At 40.4% G+C, this 22712-nt stretch overlaps 1 protein-coding gene across 2 annotated transcripts in view; it reads right to left on the bottom strand.

Annotated features, from left to right (window-relative positions):
- The window catches only part of LOC124552408 (plectin-like), a 219495-nt gene that overhangs the window by 176011 nt on the left and 20772 nt on the right, over window positions 1-22712 (bottom strand). For both annotated transcript variants that reach the window (XM_047126671.1, XM_047126672.1), the window contains exon 2: window positions 168-265. In XM_047126671.1, the coding sequence (XP_046982627.1) occupies window positions 168-257 (90 nt within the window). In that variant the 5' untranslated portion in view covers window positions 258-265. The remainder of the gene's footprint in view (window positions 1-167; window positions 266-22712) is intronic.

The following is a 22712-nucleotide window of genomic DNA, read 5'->3' as shown; positions in this document are numbered from 1 at the left end:
TTACACATCAGTACCTCTTTAAAATATGTTGTTAATATAAAGCAACAACAATTAACTTGGTTTTTTAAAGTTTCCTGCTGTTGGTAATACATATTATGGAAAGTGCATTGGTATAGCTAGGGTTAAAATGAGAGCACTGCAACCATCACTACGTTCACCAGACATACTTGTTGCCTCACAGTCTGCGGGGGTGGGTTCCACCAGGGGTCCTCCACAAACTGCCCCCTCCTCTGCTGGCTGCTCTCCACGGCTCCCATGTCGCCACCTGAAGACAACACAGCTGCCATCAGTGCATACCACTCACACAGTTCTCATTTCTGTAGGCTGCTTTCTGGATACCCATAGATTGCTACAGATGCCTTTGTTTCCAGATGTAACTGACATGATAACGAGTAAGAAAACCTCCAATGCTGGTGTATTGTGAAGTCTGCATACTTGAGTGCACATAAAACGAACATTGCTTTTTTGAGACATATTTCGCTAAACAAAGAAAGAGTATTATGTCTATAAATAGTAATTACCAGACAATTAATGAGCATCAGTCAGATTTAGGGACTGAAAACACATTTCTCATAATATACACTCATGCTCATAAATTAACACTTTGGGTCCTGAGCCATTGCGCGCAGGTGTCTACCATAAAGACTGGCTGATTTTAACATATTTTAAACTAATACAACTCATGAAAGGTTTCAGTTATAGCAATAAAATTACTCTTATTGAAAAACCAAGACTTTCTTGTTTAAAACAGTATATAATACCTTTCTCTTGAATTAATACATACTTTTGACAAGCGTTATTATTATAGCATTGTTTTTGAAAAAAGGAAAAATTGGTCAAAGGTATATTCACTGTATTTTCTAGAAGGAAATTTTTTTATTTTACACAAAAATTGTAATTATGATGGATACAGTATATCTGACAAATCAACGTCACTTTCTTCTAAATCACAATATAACTCGCGAGCAGTTTCTTCGTCCATCAAGCCACACTTCGCCATGTCGACACTACTGAGACAGCGCGGGAAAAAATCGCCGCTCACAAAACCCAACAAATAAAAAGGGAAGCACACCCTTCCACAGCATGCCCGCACCATCTAGTGACCAATACTCGAACTACAGTCCATGCAGCGCCTCTCAGACAAGTGGGAGCTGTAAGAACACACAAAGGAAGGAAGGGGAAGAACGAGAACACCCACCCGTAAAATTACGGGCGCCGGACTTTAGGACAGGCCGCGCAAGCCCATATTTTTACGAGTGTTGGCGTCTAAGTGTTAAGGATAATTGCAGAATGTGGTGCCACACAATATGGCACTACACAAAACTGGCGCTAATAGCATAGGCACACAGGGAACACACACAACACAGGTCTGTAAGTCCACGATATTCGTGATAAGTTGAGAAAACCGTCCCAAAACACACGTGCTACAAAACACCACTGCTTCCTGCGTATGTACTCAAACATCAATATGGTATATGATCACCATACACACGTACACAGGCCGCACAACGGGTTGGCATACTCTGGATCAGGTGGTCGAGCAACTGCTGAGGTATAGCCTCCCATTCTTGCACCAGTGCCTGTCGGAACTCCTGAAGTGTCGTAGGGGTTTGAAGACGTGCAGCGATACATTGACTGAGAGCATCCCAGATGTGCTTGATGGCGTTTAGGTCTGGAGAACAGGCAGGCCACTCCATTCGCCTGATATATTCTGTTTCAAGGTACTCCTCCACGATGGCAGCTCAGTGCAGCCATGCGTTTTCATCCATCAGGAGGAAGGAGGGACCCACTGCACCCCTGAAAAGGCGGACATACTGGTGCAAAATGACGTCCCGATACACCTGACCTGTTGCAGTTCCTCTGTCACAGGGTGTACGTGCACCAATCATAATCCCACCCCACACCATCAAACCATGACCTCCATACAGGTCCCTTTCAAGGACATTAAGGGGTTGGTATCTGGTTCCTGGTTCACACCAGATGAAAACCCAGCGAGAATCATTGTTCAGCCTATACCTGGACTCGTCCGTGAACATAACCTGGGACCACTGTTCCATTGACCATGTACTGCGTTCTTGACACCAGGCTCCACAGGCTCTCCTGTGACCAGGGGTAAGTGGAATGCACCTTGCAGGTCTCTGAGCGAATAAACTATGTCTGTTCAGTCGTCTGTAGACTGTGTGTCTGCAGACAACTGTTTCAGTGGCTGCGGTAAGGTCCCGAGCAAGGCTACCTGCAGTACTCCGTGGCCGTCTGCGGGCACTGATGGTGAGATATCGGTCTTCTTGTGGTGTTGTACACTGTGGACACCCTGTACTATTGTGCCTGGACACGTTTCTTGTCTGCTGGAATTGTTGCCATAATCTTGAGATCACACTTTGTGGCACAAGGAGGGCCCGTGCTATGACCTGCTGTGTTTGACCAGCCTCCAGTCGCCCTGGTATTCTACCCCTCATAATGTCATCAATATGTGTTCTTTGAACCATTTTCAACACACAGTTACCATTAGCACGTCTGCACACTTACTCGCTGCACCGTACTCTGACATGCACCAACACACCTCTGCATATGTGGACTGCCGCCAGCACCACAGTGCAACGACCGCAGGTCAAATGCACAGCTACACTAATAACATATAGATCATTGTTTAAAGACATTAATTCGGTATCTTTCATCCAAAAACTGGCAACATTTAGTAAAATAAATTTGCACAGAGACAAAGCAACGTTGTGAATGTGAGCAGCTGTTGGAGTCCAATATCAGTAGAAAAATGTATGTAAGATATCCAGAACTAAGCAAAAATTTGCTATCTGAAAAACCACATCAAATTACTGTAGTGTATTAAAGTCAATTGTAACTGATTTTGTAATAGTGTAATGTAATGACTCGATTCGAAATTATTACAGTATTCTGGGTTATTGTGTTGCTATCAAATGAACTTCTCGGGGAAATCCAATGATTTGACCCCACATGTGAGGCCATTTTCGAGGGGGTTGTAGCTCGAATGTAGGTCCAATTCACACCCTGAATGCCTTCTAACTAAACTAAAATTTCTTTTTGTATGCTCCCACAAAGAAGCATCATGTATCATATTTTCAGTCAGTTTTACTTCAGTCAGTAGTGGGCCAGGGTGTGCACTAGAGCTTCTCCTAATCTAAAACCCCCCAGAAGATGTCCTCTGCAGATGGGGCCAAAACGTCAAGTTTTTCCAAGAAAGTCATTCAACAATGAACAACAGTAGATAATATTTTAAAAAGTGCGGCATTTCCAGCCATGAAAGTTTACACTTTATCCTGATTTGATTTTTAAAACTTTATATAATGACATGTGGCAAAGGGTACTGAGGTCTGCATTTCAGGAACTGTAGGATCACTCAGTGGTGGATGAAACAATTGTGAAAAAAGCAGCATCAACAATCTATAAATTGTATGATTTTTTTAAAAAAATTATATCTCCTGGACCATCACTGAAGACGGCTAAGATGAGTATATTGTTTTTTGCTTGTCTTTACTGACATCTCCTGCAAATGGAAAGAATTGCTATTATAAAATTGTAATGTACATCCTCTACTGAATGTGGTGCCAAACATATGCTGTAAAAACTGTGATTAAAATGCACTTTGCAGTACAATTTTACATTTCCTTTCTTGAGCATCAAAGTTATTGTTACAGTTGGAGAAGGTGGTAGATTACATTTTTTTCCATGTACCGTAACATCCCTGCAATTATTCTGAACCCCCAGTCAGTCTGTCATCATGAGGTGTAGTCAACACATTAGACAATAAGTGCTCATGAATGCAAATTGAAGCATGCATGTGAATAACGCGATACAACACATTTCACCAAATTTACAGGAATGGCAACATATGCCTGGTGCTGAAAAGTAATTACAATGCAATTGTTAACAAGTTGTTTCTAATTGTTGCACATACTGTCTGTAGAAAATGACAGAAGTGAACTTAATAACAGATTCTAAGTGTATTTTTGCCAAAATTTTTCTCTCTCATCAGCATGGCAACTTTTTTTCATTTTCAGGGCGACTGGAGGCTGGTCAAACACAGCAGGTCATAGCACGGGCCCTCCTTGTGCCACAAAGTGTGATCTCAAGATTATGGCAACAATTCCAGCAGACAAGAAACGTGTCCAGGCACAATAGTACAGGGTGTCCACAGTGTACAACACCACAAGAAGACCGATATCTCACCATCCGGCCCCAGCTCCTAGCAGCCAGTCGTCGACTCACCTCGGAAGATGTTCTCCGTAGTTGAGAACGAAACGTCAGGGAGAAGAAATTCTGCAGATCGACCACGGCAACTTAGCCCGGAAGAGTTTACTGATAAAGACGCCGGCCGTGAAAGCCTACATGGAATGAATATTTTCCTGACTTTCCAAATTGAAATTCCAAATTTTCCAGAACCTATTTTTGTTTCATGTGACAGCAAGTTTTACTTTACTAGTTTTCTTGACTACTAATAAAATGTTTCACATTGCTGCATCATCACTTACTAGTTATTATTCCAAGTTCAGCTATGATTATTTAAGTTTTACCAACAACTATCTGAGTACCCAGTACTGCCTGGGTATGCATTTATTCCACTCTTCTGTTATTTCATCTCCTGCTTCCCCCTCTCTTGGCCCATCTTCTCCTCCCCCTCCTCCTGCCCATCTGCCCCTCCCCTCTAAGTCCATCTCCTAGATGCCCCTCCCGCTCTCTGCGAGTCTCCTCCACCCGCTACTCACTGTCCATTTCCTCCTGCCCCTCTCTCCACACATCTCTTTCTCTGCCTGTTCCTGTTTATCTCCTCCTCTTTCCCTACTTTGCCACATCTCCTCCACTCCCCTCTCCTGTCCACCTCCTCCTCTTCCCTTTCTCCTCCCCCTATCTGTGTCCATCTCCTCCTTCTCTGTTTGTCCATCTCCTCTTCCCCTCTTTTCTCTCCAACTTATCACCCCCACCCCAATAGAAAGCTGCTGATTCTTAACCCCACAGCATTTCTTTCCAGATAGTAAGTAATATGTGTACCAAATTTAGTTGATACCAGTCCAGCAGTTTAGGAGGAGCTTTTTATTCACGGCCCCGCCTGCATACACATGCGTCACATATACGAGATCTGTTCAAAAAATTCCTGGTCTTTGTCCACAAAATTTTCCTACACTTACCTTTTACTTATTGTGCACAATCTCCTTCGAAATGCTATGCTCCAAAATTCATACACCTCTCCCAACACCAGTTCCACATCCGAAAGCAGTCTCGGTACGCCTCTCGCTGGATCATGCAAAGCATCATCTGTGAATTTTCTTTTATCTCATCTATCGTTACAAATCTTCACTCTTTCAGTGTGGTTTTCAGCTTTGTAAATACAAAAAAAGTCTGCAGTGGACAGGTTTGGAGAGTACGTAGGATGAGGCAGCACAGACATTTCATTTCTGTACAGCAGTCACATACCAACAGGGATGCATGTGTCGGAGCACTATGGTGATGCAAGAGCTGCAAATTGTCTCACTACATTTCATGTTGTTTCCTTCTCACATTTTCTCGCACATGTCACAACATGTCCTGAAAGTACCACTGATTAATAATTTGTTCCTGTGGCATGAATTCGTGATGAACTAATCCTTCAAAGTCAAAGAAAAATATCATTGTGGCTTTGACATTTAACCTGACCTGATGAGCTTTTTCTGGCCTCGGAGAACCTTTCCCGACCCATTGTGAAGATTGAACCTTGGTGTTAACATCATAACCGCCATAGACCCACGTCTCATCACCAGTTATGATTCTCTTAAGAAACATCTCATTCTCATTTGTGTGATCCAAAAGCTCTTCACAGATTGCAAGGCGAAAGTCTTTCTGCTCTTAGCTTATGAGCTGTGGGACAAACTTGGTGGCAACATGATGCATTACAAGATGCTGTGTCAATATTTCATGACATGGTCCAATTGAAATGTTACATTCTTCTGCAATCACTGACAGTCAGTCTTCAATTGGCACGCACAATTTCATTGATGTTCCTGACATGAGCATTGTCAGTGGATGTCAAAGGGTTTCCTGAACAAGGGCCATCTTTCACTTCCATCCAGCCATTTTTAAACCATGGTTACCATTCGTAACACTGACTATGGCTTAAGCAGGCATCACCATAGGCTTCCCACATCATTTGGTGTGTCTCTGTAAAGGTTTTCTTGAGTTTGACACAAACTTTAAAGCAGACACACTCCTCCTCTAACTCTGCGAGCTTGAAATTCACAAAATATGCAACACATCATTCTACTTAATACAGCACTAAACAATGACTAACACACACCCAGTAAGGCCTTCATCAAAAATAGACAACAGGCACACACTCACACAAATGTGTGTGAGTTGTGTTTTCGTGAGTGTGTGTGTGTGTGTGTGTGTGTGTGTGTGTGTGTGTGTGTGTGTGTGTGTGTGTGTCATCCATTTCTGACAAATGCCTTACTCCTTACTGGCCGAAAGCTTTATTTGTGACAGTCTTTTTGCTCAAACACATCACTGGTGCAAAAATTCCAGAATTTTTTGAACAGACCTCATATTACACATATATTTAGCATATTTCACACATATCTGTATCCATATTTCACCTGTACCTATATCGAAATGCATCCTCCAGTATTGTTTCACACAGCTCAGTGTTTATGAATTCAATATATCCATCATAGTTAAGTAGGAAGAGAGGACCACAGCTGATAAGAATATTACAACTTTCAATACCACTGTCAGCTATAATTTCATTATCAGTTTATTGGCAACTGGTTTTGACGGCATGTTCATTATGTCATATCTCCTGCACTATGTGTCATGCACCATAAGTTTGCATACATCCAGTGGTATATGTGGATACTGTCTGTAAAATGTGATGTAAATACAGAACGTTGTAAAGAAGTAATAAATTAAAATATCAAGCATGCTGCGGCAGTTTTCCACGCATTTCATTGTTTATGATGTCATATCTCTTGATCTATGTGTCTTAGAATGATATACAGGGTGTCCCACTTGGAAGAGGCCCCACAAGCAAACATTTGCTTAAATTACACTTAAAGGCTTTGCATAAAAATCAGGAAGTGAAATGAAATGAACATGACATACCATGTTCGTGGAGAAATAAAGGTGAATCACAAAAGGTGCTGGAAGTGACCGCTATTGAGTTGTAAATCCAATTGAACATGACACTGCAGATTTCATGGATGATGTTCTCTCATAAGTCTTCCAAGCTGTGTGGTTTGTTTCTGTAGACCTAGCCTTTTAGGCCACCCCAGATGAAAACGTCAGATGGTGTTAAATCAGGTCACCTCAGGGGCCACAGTGCTTTCGAAATCTCTCTGTCAGGGAAAAATGATTCTACCTCAGCCATGATCACTCAAGATGTGTGGCATGTGATGCCATCCTGTTGATACTAGCTGAAGATAAGGTCTTCATCAACCAACTGGTTCACAAATTCCCAAAACATTTTGACGTAAAGTGCACTTGTCATAGTAGACTAAAAAAAAATTGGACTGATGACGAAAGGTTTTGATATTGCCAGTCTTTTGTGAATGCAGAGGTTGCTCAACCAGTGCATGTCAGTTTTCATTACACCAGAAATGTGTACTCTGAGAGTTTACATAGCCAGAGAGATGGAACCATGCCTCATCACTGAACTGTGTATACTGCAATATTTCTTTCCTCTGAGCAGTAAATTGCTGAAAGCAACAGCAAAATGTGATGTTTTAGTCTTTGTCATTGACATTCAGTTCCTGGACAACTGTAAACCTGTATGGATACATACTGGCTTTCTTCACAGCTCTGTAACATGTGCTTTGTGACATTCCACGTTCCTGAGATCCAACAGATTTTTGCAAGAGAGACTAACAATCATTGTTTCATGCCAGTCATTTTTTGCTGCATAGTGACTGTAAAGAATCTTCTAAAGAACTCGCAATTTTCTCATAGTAGGTGTAATCCAAATATAAGGATTCAGATACAGAGATGCTGAATAAATTATGTTAGAGGGTCAAGGGGGCAATACGTGAATCTTTCAATGACAATTGCAGCAGAATCTTATTTTAAGATCTTTCATATTATTCAGTTTAAGAGGGGGTAAACGGTTCATTGGTGACCAACACCTACTCCACCGCTGCATTTCTTAGTAGCACTAGCTGGTGCGTATATGGCATCAATAATATCAAATAACATGAGTATTAGTAAATCTGACTTCTGAACAAATTCTGTGCTGTAATATGATCATTCCAGAATGAAATTTTCACTCTGCAGCACAGTGTGCACTGATATGAAACTTCCTGGCAGATTAAAACTGTGTGCCAGACCGAGACTCGAACTCAGGACCTTTGCCTTTGCGGGCAAGTGCTCTACTGACAGAGATACCCAAGCACAACTTATGACCTGTCCAGTTTTAGTTCCACCAGTACCTCGTCTCCTACCTTCCAAACTTCAGAGAAGCACTTCTGCGAAACTTGCAGAACTAGCACTCCTGGAAGATAGGATATTGCAGAGACATGGCTTAGCCACAGCCTCGGGGATGTTTCCAGAATGAAATTTTTACTCTGCAGTCATGTGTGCACTGATATGAAACTTCCTGACAGATCAAAACTGTGTGCCGGACTGAGACTCACACTCGGGACCTTTGCCTTTCACGGGCAAGTGCTCTATCAACATGTCAGCAGACACTCTCTTGCAGAGTGAAAATTTCATTGTGGAAACATCCCCCAGGCTGTGGCTAAGCCACGTCTCTGCAATATCCTTTATTCCAGTAGTGCTAGTTCTGCAAGGTTCGCAGAAGAGCTTCTGTGAAGTTTGGACGGTAGGAGATGAGGTACTGGTAGAACTGAAGCTGTGAGGCTGGGTAGTGAGTTATGCTTGGGTAGTTCAGTCAGTAGAGCACTTTCCCACATAAGGCAAAGGTCCTGAGTTCAAATCTCAGTCCGGCACACAGTTTTGATCTGTCAGGAAGTTTCAATGTGATAATTGTAAATAAGTGTCATATAATTATTTTTCTATTTGATGATGCATGGCTACAATAGCATAAGAATTATCATGTGGACCTGACTGGTATTGAACATTTGCATGTCTTTTGATAAGTTAGTTATTATCTTTTATCTGAAAATATGTTTAAGACTGAAGGATGTATACAAACTGAAAAGGCAAATGAAAATTTGAACCAAGGCCAGGATTTGAACCCATGTCTCCTGCTCACTAGGCAGATGCATTAAATGCTACGCCACCCCAGCACAGTGGCTTTGCACAACTGTATAGACTACATTAGCACACCTTCCTCCTCAATCCACATTTCCACTCACAACTCAGCTAACTTAGTACTCCCCATAACCTCAAACAGCACTGCAGAGGATCTCCAACAGTACTGGATTAGCACCTCAGCATAGAATGAAATCAGGGAACATGCCTGAAACTCAGGCGTAATGTGCTTTAATCAAATGGGACTGCAGCAGAGTAACACTAATCCAAACCCTGGTAATCCGGAATATCAGACCAGCTGTGTGGCTGGACTGAAGAGTTTTTAGCAAACAGAACACAGCATGTTGTTTTCAATGCAGAGACATCTACAGATGTTAAAGTAACCTCTGGTGTACCACACGGGAGTGTTATGGGACCATTGCTTTTCACAATATATATAAATGACCTAGTAGATAGTGTCGGAAGTTCCATGCAGCTTTTTGCGGATGCTGCTGTAGTATACAGAGAAGTCGCAGCATTAGAAAATTGCAGCGAAATGCATGAAGATCTGTAGCGGATAGGCACTTGGTGCAGGGAGTGGCAACTGACCCTTAACATAGACAAATGTAATGTATTGCGAATACGTAGAAAGAATGATCCTTTATTGTATGATTATATGACAGCGGAACAAACACTGGTAACAGTTACTTCTGTAAAATATCTGGGAGTATGCATACGGAATGATTTGAAGTGGAATGATCATATAAAATTAATTGTTGGTAAGGCAGGTGCCAGGTTGAGATTCATTGAGAGAATCCTTAGAAAATGTAGTCCATTAACAAAGGAGGTGGCTTACAAAACACTTGTTCGACCTATACTTGAGTATTGCTCATCAGTGTGGGATCTGTACCATATCAGGTTGACAGAGGAGATCCAAAGGAGAGCAGCACATTTCGTCACAGAGTTATTTGGTAAGCATGATAGCGTTACGGAGATGTTTAGCAAATTCAAGTGGCAGACTCTGCAAGATAGGCGCTCTGCATTGTGGTGTAGCTTGCTGTCCAGGTTTCGAGAGGGTGTGCTTCTGGATGAGGTATCGAATATATTGCTTCCCCCTACTTATACCTCCCGAGAAGATCACGAATGTAAAATTAGAGAGATTTGAGCACGCATGGAGGCTTTCCAGCAGTCGTTCTTCCCGTGAACCATACGCAACTGGAACAGGAAAGGGAGGTAATGACAGTGGCACATAAAGTGCCCTCCGCCACACACCATTGGGTGGCTTCCAGAGTATAAATGTAGATGTAGAATTCGAATGTTTGGTTAATCTGAACATGAAAAATGTTAGTCTAAGTATGGAAAGCTGTGCAGTAAACTGCTGTACATACACACTATTTTAATTTACACAGTACAGTAAACATGTATCAGAAAAACTGGCAAAAAACATTAGGTTTAAACAAGGCATAACAATGAAAGAAAAGCTGTCAAACTTACTAAAATACAGCAGATATTTTATCCCTACTTTTTCAATGACAAAAACTCAGTCATTGTTTTTTGGTGGAATGAAGACAGTCTGTTGTGACGCATTGTCTCAGAGTATTTCCTGAAATATTCTTCCATGCCTCAGTAGCCCAATAAACAACATCCTTCACATTGGTCTTTCCACTAAAGGAATGCTATCATCTTGGATCAGCATTCTTAAAAATTGTTTTCTGTAAATCTGTTTTAATGTTTGCAGTACGTCCTGGTCCATTGGCTGTAGAAGTGGTGTAACATTTGGCAGCAAAAACTTAGCCACAATTTCTCCCTCACTTAATTCCTCAGTGCTGGGGTGAGATGGTGCATTATCAATGAAAAGGACTGCATGGGGAGACAAATGGTTTTCCTTAGAAAACTGTCGAACAGAGGGAACAAGCTGGCTGTGAAACCATTCTTTGAACTGCTTACCATCCATCCATGTTTTTTTTCTGGTTGCAATAACATGCCGACAGGGACTTCATGTTGCAGTTTTTAAAATCTCTGGGCCTAACAAATTTGCTGATCAGCATTAAAGGCAGCTTGTGATTACCAGCAACATTGCTGCACATTAATAAAGTCACACGATCTTTGCACATTTTAAAACCAGGAGCATGGTCTGTCTGCTTCTGATGCCAGGCTTCGTGTTGGCAATGCCCTAAAATTAAGGCCAGTCTCATCAGCATTATAAATTTGTTGGGGAGAATACTTTCCCTCTCCTATCATTTTTCAAACTCACCCAAGTATTCCTTCACTGCATCATGGTCAGAAGAAAGCATCTCTAAAGTAATTGTTAGCTGACGGATTCCATGAAATTTTTTGAATCCGTCCAACCAACTCGTTCTCGCACTAAGAGACTCATCACCATTCATTAACCCATTCAGGTAAACAGCCTTCTCTCGAACCAGTGCTCCACTCGAAGGAGTTCCCATTTCTCTTCACTGCATAAACCAAAGGAAAAGACCTTCATCCACTTTATCATACTGGGACTGTTTCAAAGTCTGCCTAATTTTGAGTGTTTTTCCTGAAGACGTTGCACAGGACTATTCAAGCTTCACTGAGTTCTTCTTCCAATCACAAATGGTTGCTTTACCAACACCCAGTTCCATTGCCAGTTTAGATAAATTCTCACCATTGTCTATCCGCTTCAAATCATTCAGTATTTCTCTGACAGTTAACGCTGTATGTTTCCGTTTACTCATGACGAAAATACGTACACCACCACACTTGAACGAATACAATACAACTGTTACACATTCCAGCAATCAATAACTAACATAACCAAGCACTTTGCAAGCCAACTTGCAGTGCACTGCCCTCAGATACTACAAAGGTCTAAACAATGCACAACAACAAGGGCAGGGAGTGAGAGTTAGCCATTGTTCCCACACTTATTCCTATTTGTTACCATGGTGTACCTACTTATCTGCTCGTCACCGTAACTCCGGCTAATCTGAACAAATCAGTAATCCGAACAAGGTCTGGTCCCAATTAAATCAGATTAACAGGACTCTACTGTATATGGTTCCTGAGGTCTTTTCAAGCCTCAAACACAGTCTGCATGTATATGCCACAGACAATTTAAACTTGAAAAGATCTCTGGAACCGTACAGTTTCATTTGATGTTTTAATTTTATTTTTTCTTTTTTCGCTTATTGCATATCCATGATGGCCATTTCACTTGGAATCTATGGAAGGCACATTAGCATAATTGTTTTTATTTGTATATACACAGTGTATCCTTGCTTTTCTGACATGTTCTACATCCTGCGGGATCTCCTCACAATGGATATTTTGGAACAAAAGTACATCTAATCTAATCAAAACTCAAAGAAATTCTGGTCATATGTAAAGACTGCATGTGACACTGTAGCTAGTGTCCAGACATTTGTGTATGACACAGGAATTGAAACTGAGGGTAACAAAGCAAACTTCACTTTCAAATGTTCCCATACTAAGGAAGCAACAGATATACAGTCCCACTGCAAAGATATTAGTGTCAGCAGCATGTAGAAACAGCTAAAATCACTAAAATTAAACAAAGCTCCAGGGCCCAATGGGATCTATGTCAGAATCTATACAGAATATGCAGCTGAGTTAGCTCCCATTTTGACAATAATATACCAAAGAACAGGTTACATGTGTGTACAAGAAGGCTAACAGAAATGATACACAAAACTTCAGTCTAATCTCACAGATGTGCATCTCTTGTACAATCCTAAAATGTATTCTGAGCTTAAACATACTGAGGTATCCCGAAAAGGATGGACTCCTCCACACCTACCACCCCAAATTCCAAAAAAATCAGTTGTGCGAAAACCAAGTTACTCTTTCTTCACTTGACATACTGAAATCCATGCATCAGAGAAATCAGGTAGATGCAGTATTTTTAGAGTTCCGTACCTTGGAAGCCCTATAAGATCACTTTGTTGTCTGTCTGTCTCTTTGTTGACTTTAAGAACACTTCTTTGCAGGAACAGGTAGACATATCAAGTTCAAATTTATGTCTTATACTAAGGACTACAGTCCCTTGGTGGTGTAAATGATTTAATCTTCTAAATTAATGCAGTCAATAGATACAGCCACTTATGTCATATGTTTTGATACTCGCAAACTCCTCATCAGACCCTATAGGATAGTTTCCACTGACCTAGACTAATGACATTTGAAGAGCAGCGAGGTTTCACAGCACCAGTAAAAGAAGAAATATGAAAATTATTAATTTGTAGTTATATCACATGAAAAAAAATTATTTTTGTCATTTGTTATTCAAGTGTACCTTTGTCCCTCTATTAAGACACCTTTTGCTCAGGAATTACAAAAGCAAATGTTAAATTACTCAAAAAATTGAAATTTAAAATTAAAACATTTTTGAAAGTCTTGGAATTTCCAGGACCAATATCTCACCAGTATCGATATTTATAACAGGCAAAAATCATCAGTCTCAATTATTGAGAGGGATGAAGTATCTACACTGCACAACAGAATTAACGGATCACTTTTTCAAAATTCCATAACTGACTCAAATTCAGACAAGTAAGTCTAAATTTGGCTCAAAGGTGCATACAATGGTCATCTGTAATGGTGCAAAAGTATATCACCCTGCGATGTCACCCTCCAGATCAATGGCACTTCAAAAAGCATACCGACAATCCTTCTTTCCACGAACAATACGAGACTGGAATAGAAGGGAGAACCGATAGAGGTACTCAAGGTACCCTCCGCCACACACCGTCATGTGGCTCGCGAAGTGTGGATGTAGATGTTGATGTAGATGTGGACACGTGTAAAAAAGCCCACAGTTCAGAAGTTCATGTGATGTCTAAGGTAGGTTAATGATATCACATGCCATGAAATTTCACCATAATTCGGCCCATTGCCTCCATGTACATGCCACATGATGGGAAGGTTGTCACACCCTCGGTTACTGACATTTCACACCTGCATTTGACGTCTCTGCAATAGTCACAACCGTGACATCCAGGGTTGGAATCATATGGTTTTCTTATGAATGGCCAAGCAAAACATTCCAGATGCACTGTGTAACAGGGCATCCTCCCCTAACATTACTTTTCCTCAACAGTAGTTGTCAATACCAGTATTATTTTTCGAATTTTGGACACATCAATATTATCTCAGTTGCTTTTCTGAAATCTTTCATATAATTTTATACACAGTATGTTATATTTCAAGCTAAAATTTATGAAAAGGAATTACTTTATACAATGCTTTAGTTTCAATGTTATAATCAATAAGTACTAGTTCTGAATGTACAATTACAATTGTTTCTTTTTAGAAACATTTGAAATTACAAACTATTGGCACACTTAAAATTTCTATAATTAATTATGCAATCCTGTGCTGTTTACTATATCTATTTCTGGATTCATTTATGAAATAGTAATCAAAATTAATAATGTAACAGAAACTAGTAGAAATACATTTGTTGTGAAAAATTGTAAACCCTTTGGAATATTGTTATTTCTGCAGAATGTGGGAGTCGTAAGCTTGCCTCTGATGTGATCAGACATATTTTTTGCAATTTTGTGCAAACAATGTAATTTCAGCTTTGCTAATGTGAAAATCAAAATGCTGTATGATATACTAAAATGTGAGAAAATATATTTATGTAGAAAATGCTGCAACAACAATCTTCAGATTTATTTAGTTCAAACCAACTGTGAAGACCAGATTTTCAGCTTCAAGAATCAGACCCCTAGACAAGAAGAACTAGAGCCATCTCACCATGACAAGCTAAGTAAACTTGGAAGTTTACTATAAGCTTCAGTCCTCTGAAAGCGTCATAAAAGACTTTACTTATTGATTACTTGGATTGGACATTGTTTAATGTTGACAATAGATGGAGGAAGAAATGAGGGGGAAGATTACAACCTCCATTCAGAATTGGCACAAAATGGCCACAGGGGTGGTAATTGGAATGGCAGGGGCATCAATGGGTTGCCTATCTGCAGGTGCAGGTGCCTTAGTTGTCTCTGTACGCATTCATTTTTAAAATTCTCAGTAAAGGTTGGTGGGCGCCACCAAGGGTTTTTCCAAACTGGTTGGGGGTGGGGGGCTGTAGAGGGACTCTTTGCCATCCATTTTATTCATGTATGTATCTAAGTTGCACCCTCTTACCCACCCTCCTCCCTCTCCTCCATGGTCACACCACGGGAGGACACAAAACAGGAGAGGTGGAAAAGCATAAGCACCCGTTGCTGCTTCACATCACGTTCAAATTTTGTCAAATGGTTTCGAACAGACCCTAATAGCTCTAACCTGTGCATGACAACAAAATTTGCAATTGTGATGTACTCCAAATGGATGCTATCATGTTCAATGGGGACACAGCCCCACAATGTCCTTAGAGAAAGACTGAAATGCTCAATGGTGTCAGCAGGTCGAAGGTTGTCAAGGACATCTTCCTGTTGCACACTGCACTGTGAACTATTGTTTTCAACTGCAAAATGTGTGGGAATCAATGCCGCAGGGAAAGAAGTAGTTTTACTGATGACCTTTATGCCACACGCTGTAGCCTTTTCATGCCAATTTTGAGCGATGGTGTGTCTGGAATGTTTAACTTGCCCACTCACCAGGAAACTGCATCATTTCAACCTTGGGCCTTGCAGTTCTGACCTCCATTGCTGAGACATCAAAAGGAGGGGTGAAATGTGGGTAAGAAGGTGTACAATGACCTTTTCATTCTGTGACACGTCCACTGTGCCATTGGGCAGATTCGTGGTGAAATTTGGTACCAATGTGACATCATTAACCCACCTTACAGCTCACAGGAACTTCTTTGCTGTGGCCATTTCTTTGCACGTATCAACGCCTTGCTGTTTTAAGCATCATCAAGTGTGAGGATGAAGGTGCAGGGTGCCACACATTTGCACCATCACACAGCAAGGTTGTACACACCATTAAGCTAAATTGCAAACATATGTTTTGCAATGGGAGGCAGTTAAGGAGTTTGTAAAACATGAGCCTTCAATGCTGCTGCACACTGCTTATACATAATTAAGTTTGTACAGAACACTCAGAGTGTGAGTAGTGTCCCAAAAACCATTTGTCTCAATACCACACCACCACTTATTATCTTATTATACTGGATATCAAATATAATTCGTTACTGGAGTGAGAATTTCTGCGTAGTGAGACCACAGCATATTGCCCTAAATGTAGAGGCAATATCAGTTTTTCACAACCAGAATCAGTAAACTCATGCATACATGGATGTAACAACTTAAAGTAATATGAAATGGATCGATCACATGGGCTCAATTATAGGTAATGCAGACTTCAGTTCTTTGGTAAGATACTGGGAAAATGCAGTCCATCTACAAGTTGTACAACTTTGCTTCTACCGTTTGCCGATAGGTGGCGACAACAGTAAGTAGCGGTCGAAAGAAACAGATCGCAGACATCAGGCATTTAGCTTTGACCTCGGTCATCATAACCACATTCAAACATTAGTCAATTTGGGTCTGCATCATAAAGTTGTTCTTGACTCAAAATGTCAGTCCACGACCCTAATTCTCGTCATTTGCGGGAGGTGTTACTGTTTAGTTTCAATATGAAGAAAACAGCAGCTGAGTCTCATCGAATGTTCTCAATTATGTATAGTAAGGACGCTATTAGTAAAAGAACATGTTGTGAATGGTTTCAACACTTCAAGAATGGTGATTTTAATGTCATAGCCTGACACAGTGGTGGAAGAGAGAATGTTTTTGAAGATGCAGAATTGAAGACACTGCTGAGTGAAGACTCATGTCAAACTCAAGAAGAATTGGCACAATTAATGGGAGTGACACAGCAAGCCATTTCAAAATGTCTCAAGGCTATGGGCATGATCCAGAAAGGAGGAACTTGGGTCCCTTATGAGCTGAAACCAAGAGACGTTGAACGGCATTTGTGTGTTTGTGAACAGTTGCTTCAGAGGCAAAAAGGGATTTCTGCATCGCATTGTGACCGGGGACGAAAAATGGGTTCATTACGATAACTCTAAATGTAAAAAATCATGGGGTATCCCGGCCATGCTTCCACGTCAATGGCCAAACTAAATATTCATGGCTCCAAGATCATGCTCTGCATTTGGTGGGACCAGCTCGGCATCATGTAATATGAGGTGTTAAAATCAAGTGAAACAATTGCAGGTGCTTGTTGTTGAATGCAATTACTGCATTTGAGCAGAGCATTAAAAGACAAATGGCCACAATACAGTGAGAGGCATGATAAAGTGATTTTGCAGCAAGACAATACTCGACCCCACATTGCAAAAGAGGTCAAAACATACTTGGAAATCAGAAGTCCTACCCTACCTGCCGTATTCTCCAGACATTGCTCCCTCTGACTATCACCTGTTTAGATCAATGACACATGGCCTGGCTGACCACCACTTCCGATCTCATGAAGAAGTCACAAACTGGATCGATTCGTGGATTTTCGACGTGGGATTCATACACTGCCTGAAAGATGGAAGAAAGTACTGGCCAGTGATGGAAAATACTTTGAATGATACACGTGGAACCAATTTGTTTCATTACAGCCTCAAATGTTGGGGAAAAAATGGCGGAAGCGAAGTTGTACACCTTGTACAAAAGAGATTGCTTCTAGTAACCAGTATGCTCAGTCTTAGAATATTGGTCAAGACTATGATGCCTATACCAAATAGGACTAACAGGGGATATTGAACATATGCAAAAAATAGTTGCACCAACAATTGCAGAGTGGAAAGGAAATGCTGAAAAACCTGAATTGATAGAATCTTGAACATAGATGTCAATTATCCCACGAAAGCCTAATTACAAAGTTTCAAGAACCAGTATTAAGTGAAGAATCTAGGCATTTACTACATACAACAATGTATTGTTCCCATATGGGCCACAATGATATGATTAGACTAATTACAGCATACACAGTGGTGTTTAAGCAATCATCTTTTTGCACTTGTAATGGAAATATCTTAGATTTCATACAGGAGTAGACAATACACAATGTTTAGTAACTTACTCAACATGTTGTAACTTTTGTTATGCTATCATATATTTATGATTGTGTTCATTCATTTCCAATTTATATTCATTATCTAACTCTATTTGGAATGATTGAATGTCCTCTAAATATAAAGATGAATATACTACTTCATTTGACAATTACAAAACTGGATAATTTGTAATTTTGGTATTCACATTTCCAATCTCTTAAAACAGTAATTTCAAACCCAGAAAGTTAATTACTCACTCAAATGGAATGTTGAAAATTACTGAATAGAAAATTCTAGGAAAACACTGTGTAATGTTGAGACCAATTATTAAAATTGTAAACAGATCAGTAGTTAATAACCTTTATGTTTTTCACAAGGTAGTTGGTTGTATCACGTAATGCGACTTTAGCATCAAAACTTGAAAATGGAAGAATTAACAGAGTGATAAATGAATATGCAAAGGGAATCTGATAGCCTTATGAGAAATGTAATATAACTTGTAAAAGCTGTTCCCGACCCATTGTCATGTTCACTATAAGTCTACCCTTTTTTCTTATTGCGAATTCCATCTCTGACTTAGTTACATTAAACTTTAGACCATGGCCTTGCACAACCTCTTTATAAACATCTAACTGCTACTGTACATCACCCTCTTAGCTACTCCACACCAAGAAATGACCAGCAAAAGACAGTGCTGTCACCCTCTCCTGTTGCACATGTCATTGTATCGTCCATCAACACTATGGTGAGTAAGAGAGGTAGTATACTTTTTTGTTTCTGATCATCTCTCTGCTCCATCTATCTTATTTGCAAACAGCATTACTCGACAATAAATCTCATCTCCAACAAATGCGACATACGGCATTATTCACGAGCATTCTTCAGTTGTTGAATACCATTCAGCTGGTGTTACCATGAAAATAGTCACAAAGAGTGAGGGTTAGTTACTTAGTTTCTTGAGAGCATACAGAGTTTGTGAGAAACTTCCGCTGGCACAATAGGGAAGACGCACTTGACTCCCTGACAGCATCAGGAGGGTATTAAAGAGATGAAGTTCCAACTGTGGAAAGGGGAACCTACAATTTAACGTGGAATCCAAACCATATGTTGTTTCTGGCAACTCCTCTCATCATGAAGACTTAAAAATCCGCAATCTGACCAAGATTCAACCCCATGATCTGTCACTCTTGAGCCATGCACTTTACCAGTAGGCTATCAGGCCCACCATATATTTTGATAGTTCATCTATAGGTTTTGATGTGTGACTTTGTCTCAAAATATGTGGCATATATGGTCATATATTTTGAGTGCATCAAGTTAGAAGCTTACTTTATTTAAACTGCCAAGGTCCTGTAGACCATAGTATTTGACATAATTTCAGCTTGATACCTTGGCCTGTTGTTGAGAAATACGGATCTTTATAAATGGCTGTATCTTTTGTTTGCGTTGACTTACAAGCTTAAATTTTTTGCACAGCCAAGGGACCTTAGAGCTTAGTATTTTACATAAATTTCAAGTTGATACATCTACCCGCTACTGCAACAAAAGGGATCTTAGCAGACAGACATATGGAGAGGTGGACAACAAATGGCACAAGAAAATTTTTTATGTGATATAACTACAAATTAACAATTTTCAGATTTTTTTCCTTTTCTTTTACTGTAAAACCTTGCTTCTCGCCAAATATTATAATTCTAGATCAGTGGGAAGTACCCTATGGTTTTTGATTAGTGAGTTTGCAAGTATCAAAATATGTGACATAAATGGTTGTATCTTTTGACTGCACTGAGTCAGAATCTTAAATTTTTACACCTCCCTGGAACCACTAACATTAAGTATGTGAGATAAATATCAAACTGATACCTCTACTCATTCGTGGGAAAAAGGGGTCTTGATAGACAAACAGGGACAATAAAGTGATGCTATAATGGTTCTGTTTTGAGGTATGGAAGCCTATGATGAGGGAAGTATATATATCTACATCCACACTCTACTCTGTGAACCACTATATGTGCATGGTACAGGGTACTTTCAACTGTAGCACCCATTAGGGTTTGTTCTCATTCCACTGGAAGAATGACTGCTTGAAGCTTCTGTGTGCACTGTAATTAGTCTAACCTTGTCTTTGTGGTCACTGTGGAAGCAATTTTGTGGTGGGGCTGGGGGGGGTGGGGGATCATAGTAGATTCCATACGTAGTACTGGCTCCTGAAACTTTGTAACAAGGCTTCCACAGAATAGTCAGCACGGCACAGTGTCTGCCACCAGAGGTTTTCCTGAAATTCTGCAACGCTCTCCTGTGAGCCAAACAAACCTGTTACCCCTCTCACTGCCATCCCTTTTATATGTCAATATCCCTATAGTCCTATTTCATATGGGTCCCACACATTTGAGCAATATTCTAGGGTGGGGTGCATGAGAGTTTGGAAACTGTTCCATGGCTCGTCATATCACAAAATCTAATTGCTGTTGGGCTGAGCTATCACTTGGGTGGGTGACCATCTGGTCTGCCAAGCACTGTGGGAAAGAGGGTGCACTCAGCCCTTGTGAGGCAAACTGAGGAGCTACTTGAATGAGAAGTAGCGGTTCCGGTCTTGTAAACTGACATACAGCTGGAAGAGCAATGTGCTGACCCCTTGTCCCTCCATATTCATATCCAGTGACGCCTGTGGGCTGAGGATGACACGGGGGCTGGTCAGTACTGTTGGGCCTTCATGGCCCGTTCAGGTGGAGTTTAGTTTGGTTCTAAGTCAGTATCAAACAGATCTTGATACCATCAGTAAACAGACAGTTAATAGCAGTCTATGTAAAGTGAACACTTTGTTTGAGATATTAGATAGAAACAGCAGCTGAACAGCATAGTAGAAGGAATAGTGGATTTTTTCAAAGATGCTATATTTTTTTCTTAATATGCATATATGAGGTGGCAAACGAATAATAAGACTGTGCATCTCCCATTGTGCAGTCACGTAGGGAGAGGTTGCTATTGGATTGCGGTTGACCTTGAACCTTCGGGAGCACCCTTTGTTAGTTTCATCTGTCTATCTGCTTTACTTTGCTTTTGCACCTCAGTTGTAGAGGATGTTGTCCTGCAGTAGTGCTGCGAGCACAGTGAACTTGAAAACTGAACAGCACATTAACCTCAAATTCCTTATGAAATTATGAAAATCACCCACAGAACGTTTTCATTTGTCATTTGCACATGTTTTTGAATGGCACAAATGGTTGTCAGAAGGTCGGGAAGAAACTGAAGATGATGAACGTGGTCGATATATAAGTTTCCGAACTGAAGCAAACATTCAGAAAATTAATAAAACTGTGTAAAGACTGACATCTGAGCATTCTGATGAGAGCAGACATGATGAACAGAACAAAGGCACAGTAATAAAAATTTTGCGTGATGGATTAAACATGATAAAACTTTGTACGAAACTGGTTCCGAAAAAGCTCTCTCAGGAACAAAAAGGCCATCAGAAGAACATCTGCTCTGACATTCTAGGACAACTCAATGAAGTACTGGATCTGCACACACATGTCATCATATATGATGAAACATGGACCTTCCAATACAACAAAGAAACAAAGTGTCAATCAATGCACTGGAAGACTGCCAAATTGTCAAGAATGAAAAGAAACACACATGAGCTAGTCAAAACTGGCCAATTGTTGTTGTCCCCCCCCCACCCACCCACCTGCCCATTTTCCAATATTAGGTGTGTTATTGGGACTGAATGGGTGCCTGAGAGTCGAATTATTCAACACAGTAATACTACAATGAAGTCCTAACCAAGGTAAGGGAAAGAGTAAGGAAGAATAAAACGAATCTGTGGAAGGACGACACACGGATTGTGCATCAGGATAACACACCAGTCCACAATGCCCCACCTATGAAACAATTTTTAAAGACAAGCACATTTCTCTCTTTGGATACCCTTCATATTCAGCAGATCTGGCTCCCTGTGACTTTTATCTGTTACCAAAAATGAGAAGTGCATTGAAGAGGACATTCTTTCAGACTGTTGAAGGGTTAAAAGCAAAAATGGAAGAGCTGTTAAATAATGCAGCCATGTATAGATAGGTGAGGGGAGTATGCTGAAGGGATAAAAGTTAGTAGTAACTTTGTTTGCAATAAATCACATATACTTTGGTATGTGCATGCTCAGCAGCTCAGTTGTCATCCATCTGTGACAGTGGGAACATCTTTGCACATCTGGTTTTTTCGATATTAGAATTTAAAATGTGCACTGCAATCGAAAATCCCGCCAGTTGTGAGCTTCGGTCTGTGATATGGTTTTTGTTGGCAAAAAATCTAAAACCCATAGAAATTTATCGTGAACTGCGTGAAGTGTATGGAAACAAAATAATGAGTGAATGTCCCATCTGGAAATGGTGCATTCAGTTTAAAAATGGCCGAACCAATGTTCTTGGTGAACAGAAGAGTGGACACCCAAGCATTGTGACTGATGATCTTGTCGCAAAAGCTGATGAAACAATTCGTGAAAACCGTCGCTTCACAATAACAGAGCTTT

This window comes from Schistocerca americana, chromosome 10 (assembly GCF_021461395.2).
Source record: "Schistocerca americana isolate TAMUIC-IGC-003095 chromosome 10, iqSchAmer2.1, whole genome shotgun sequence".
NCBI classification, from domain to species: Eukaryota; Metazoa; Arthropoda; class Insecta; order Orthoptera; family Acrididae; genus Schistocerca; species Schistocerca americana.
Note: the sequence above shows the minus strand (reverse complement) of the source record. Positions and strands in the feature narration are given on the sequence as shown.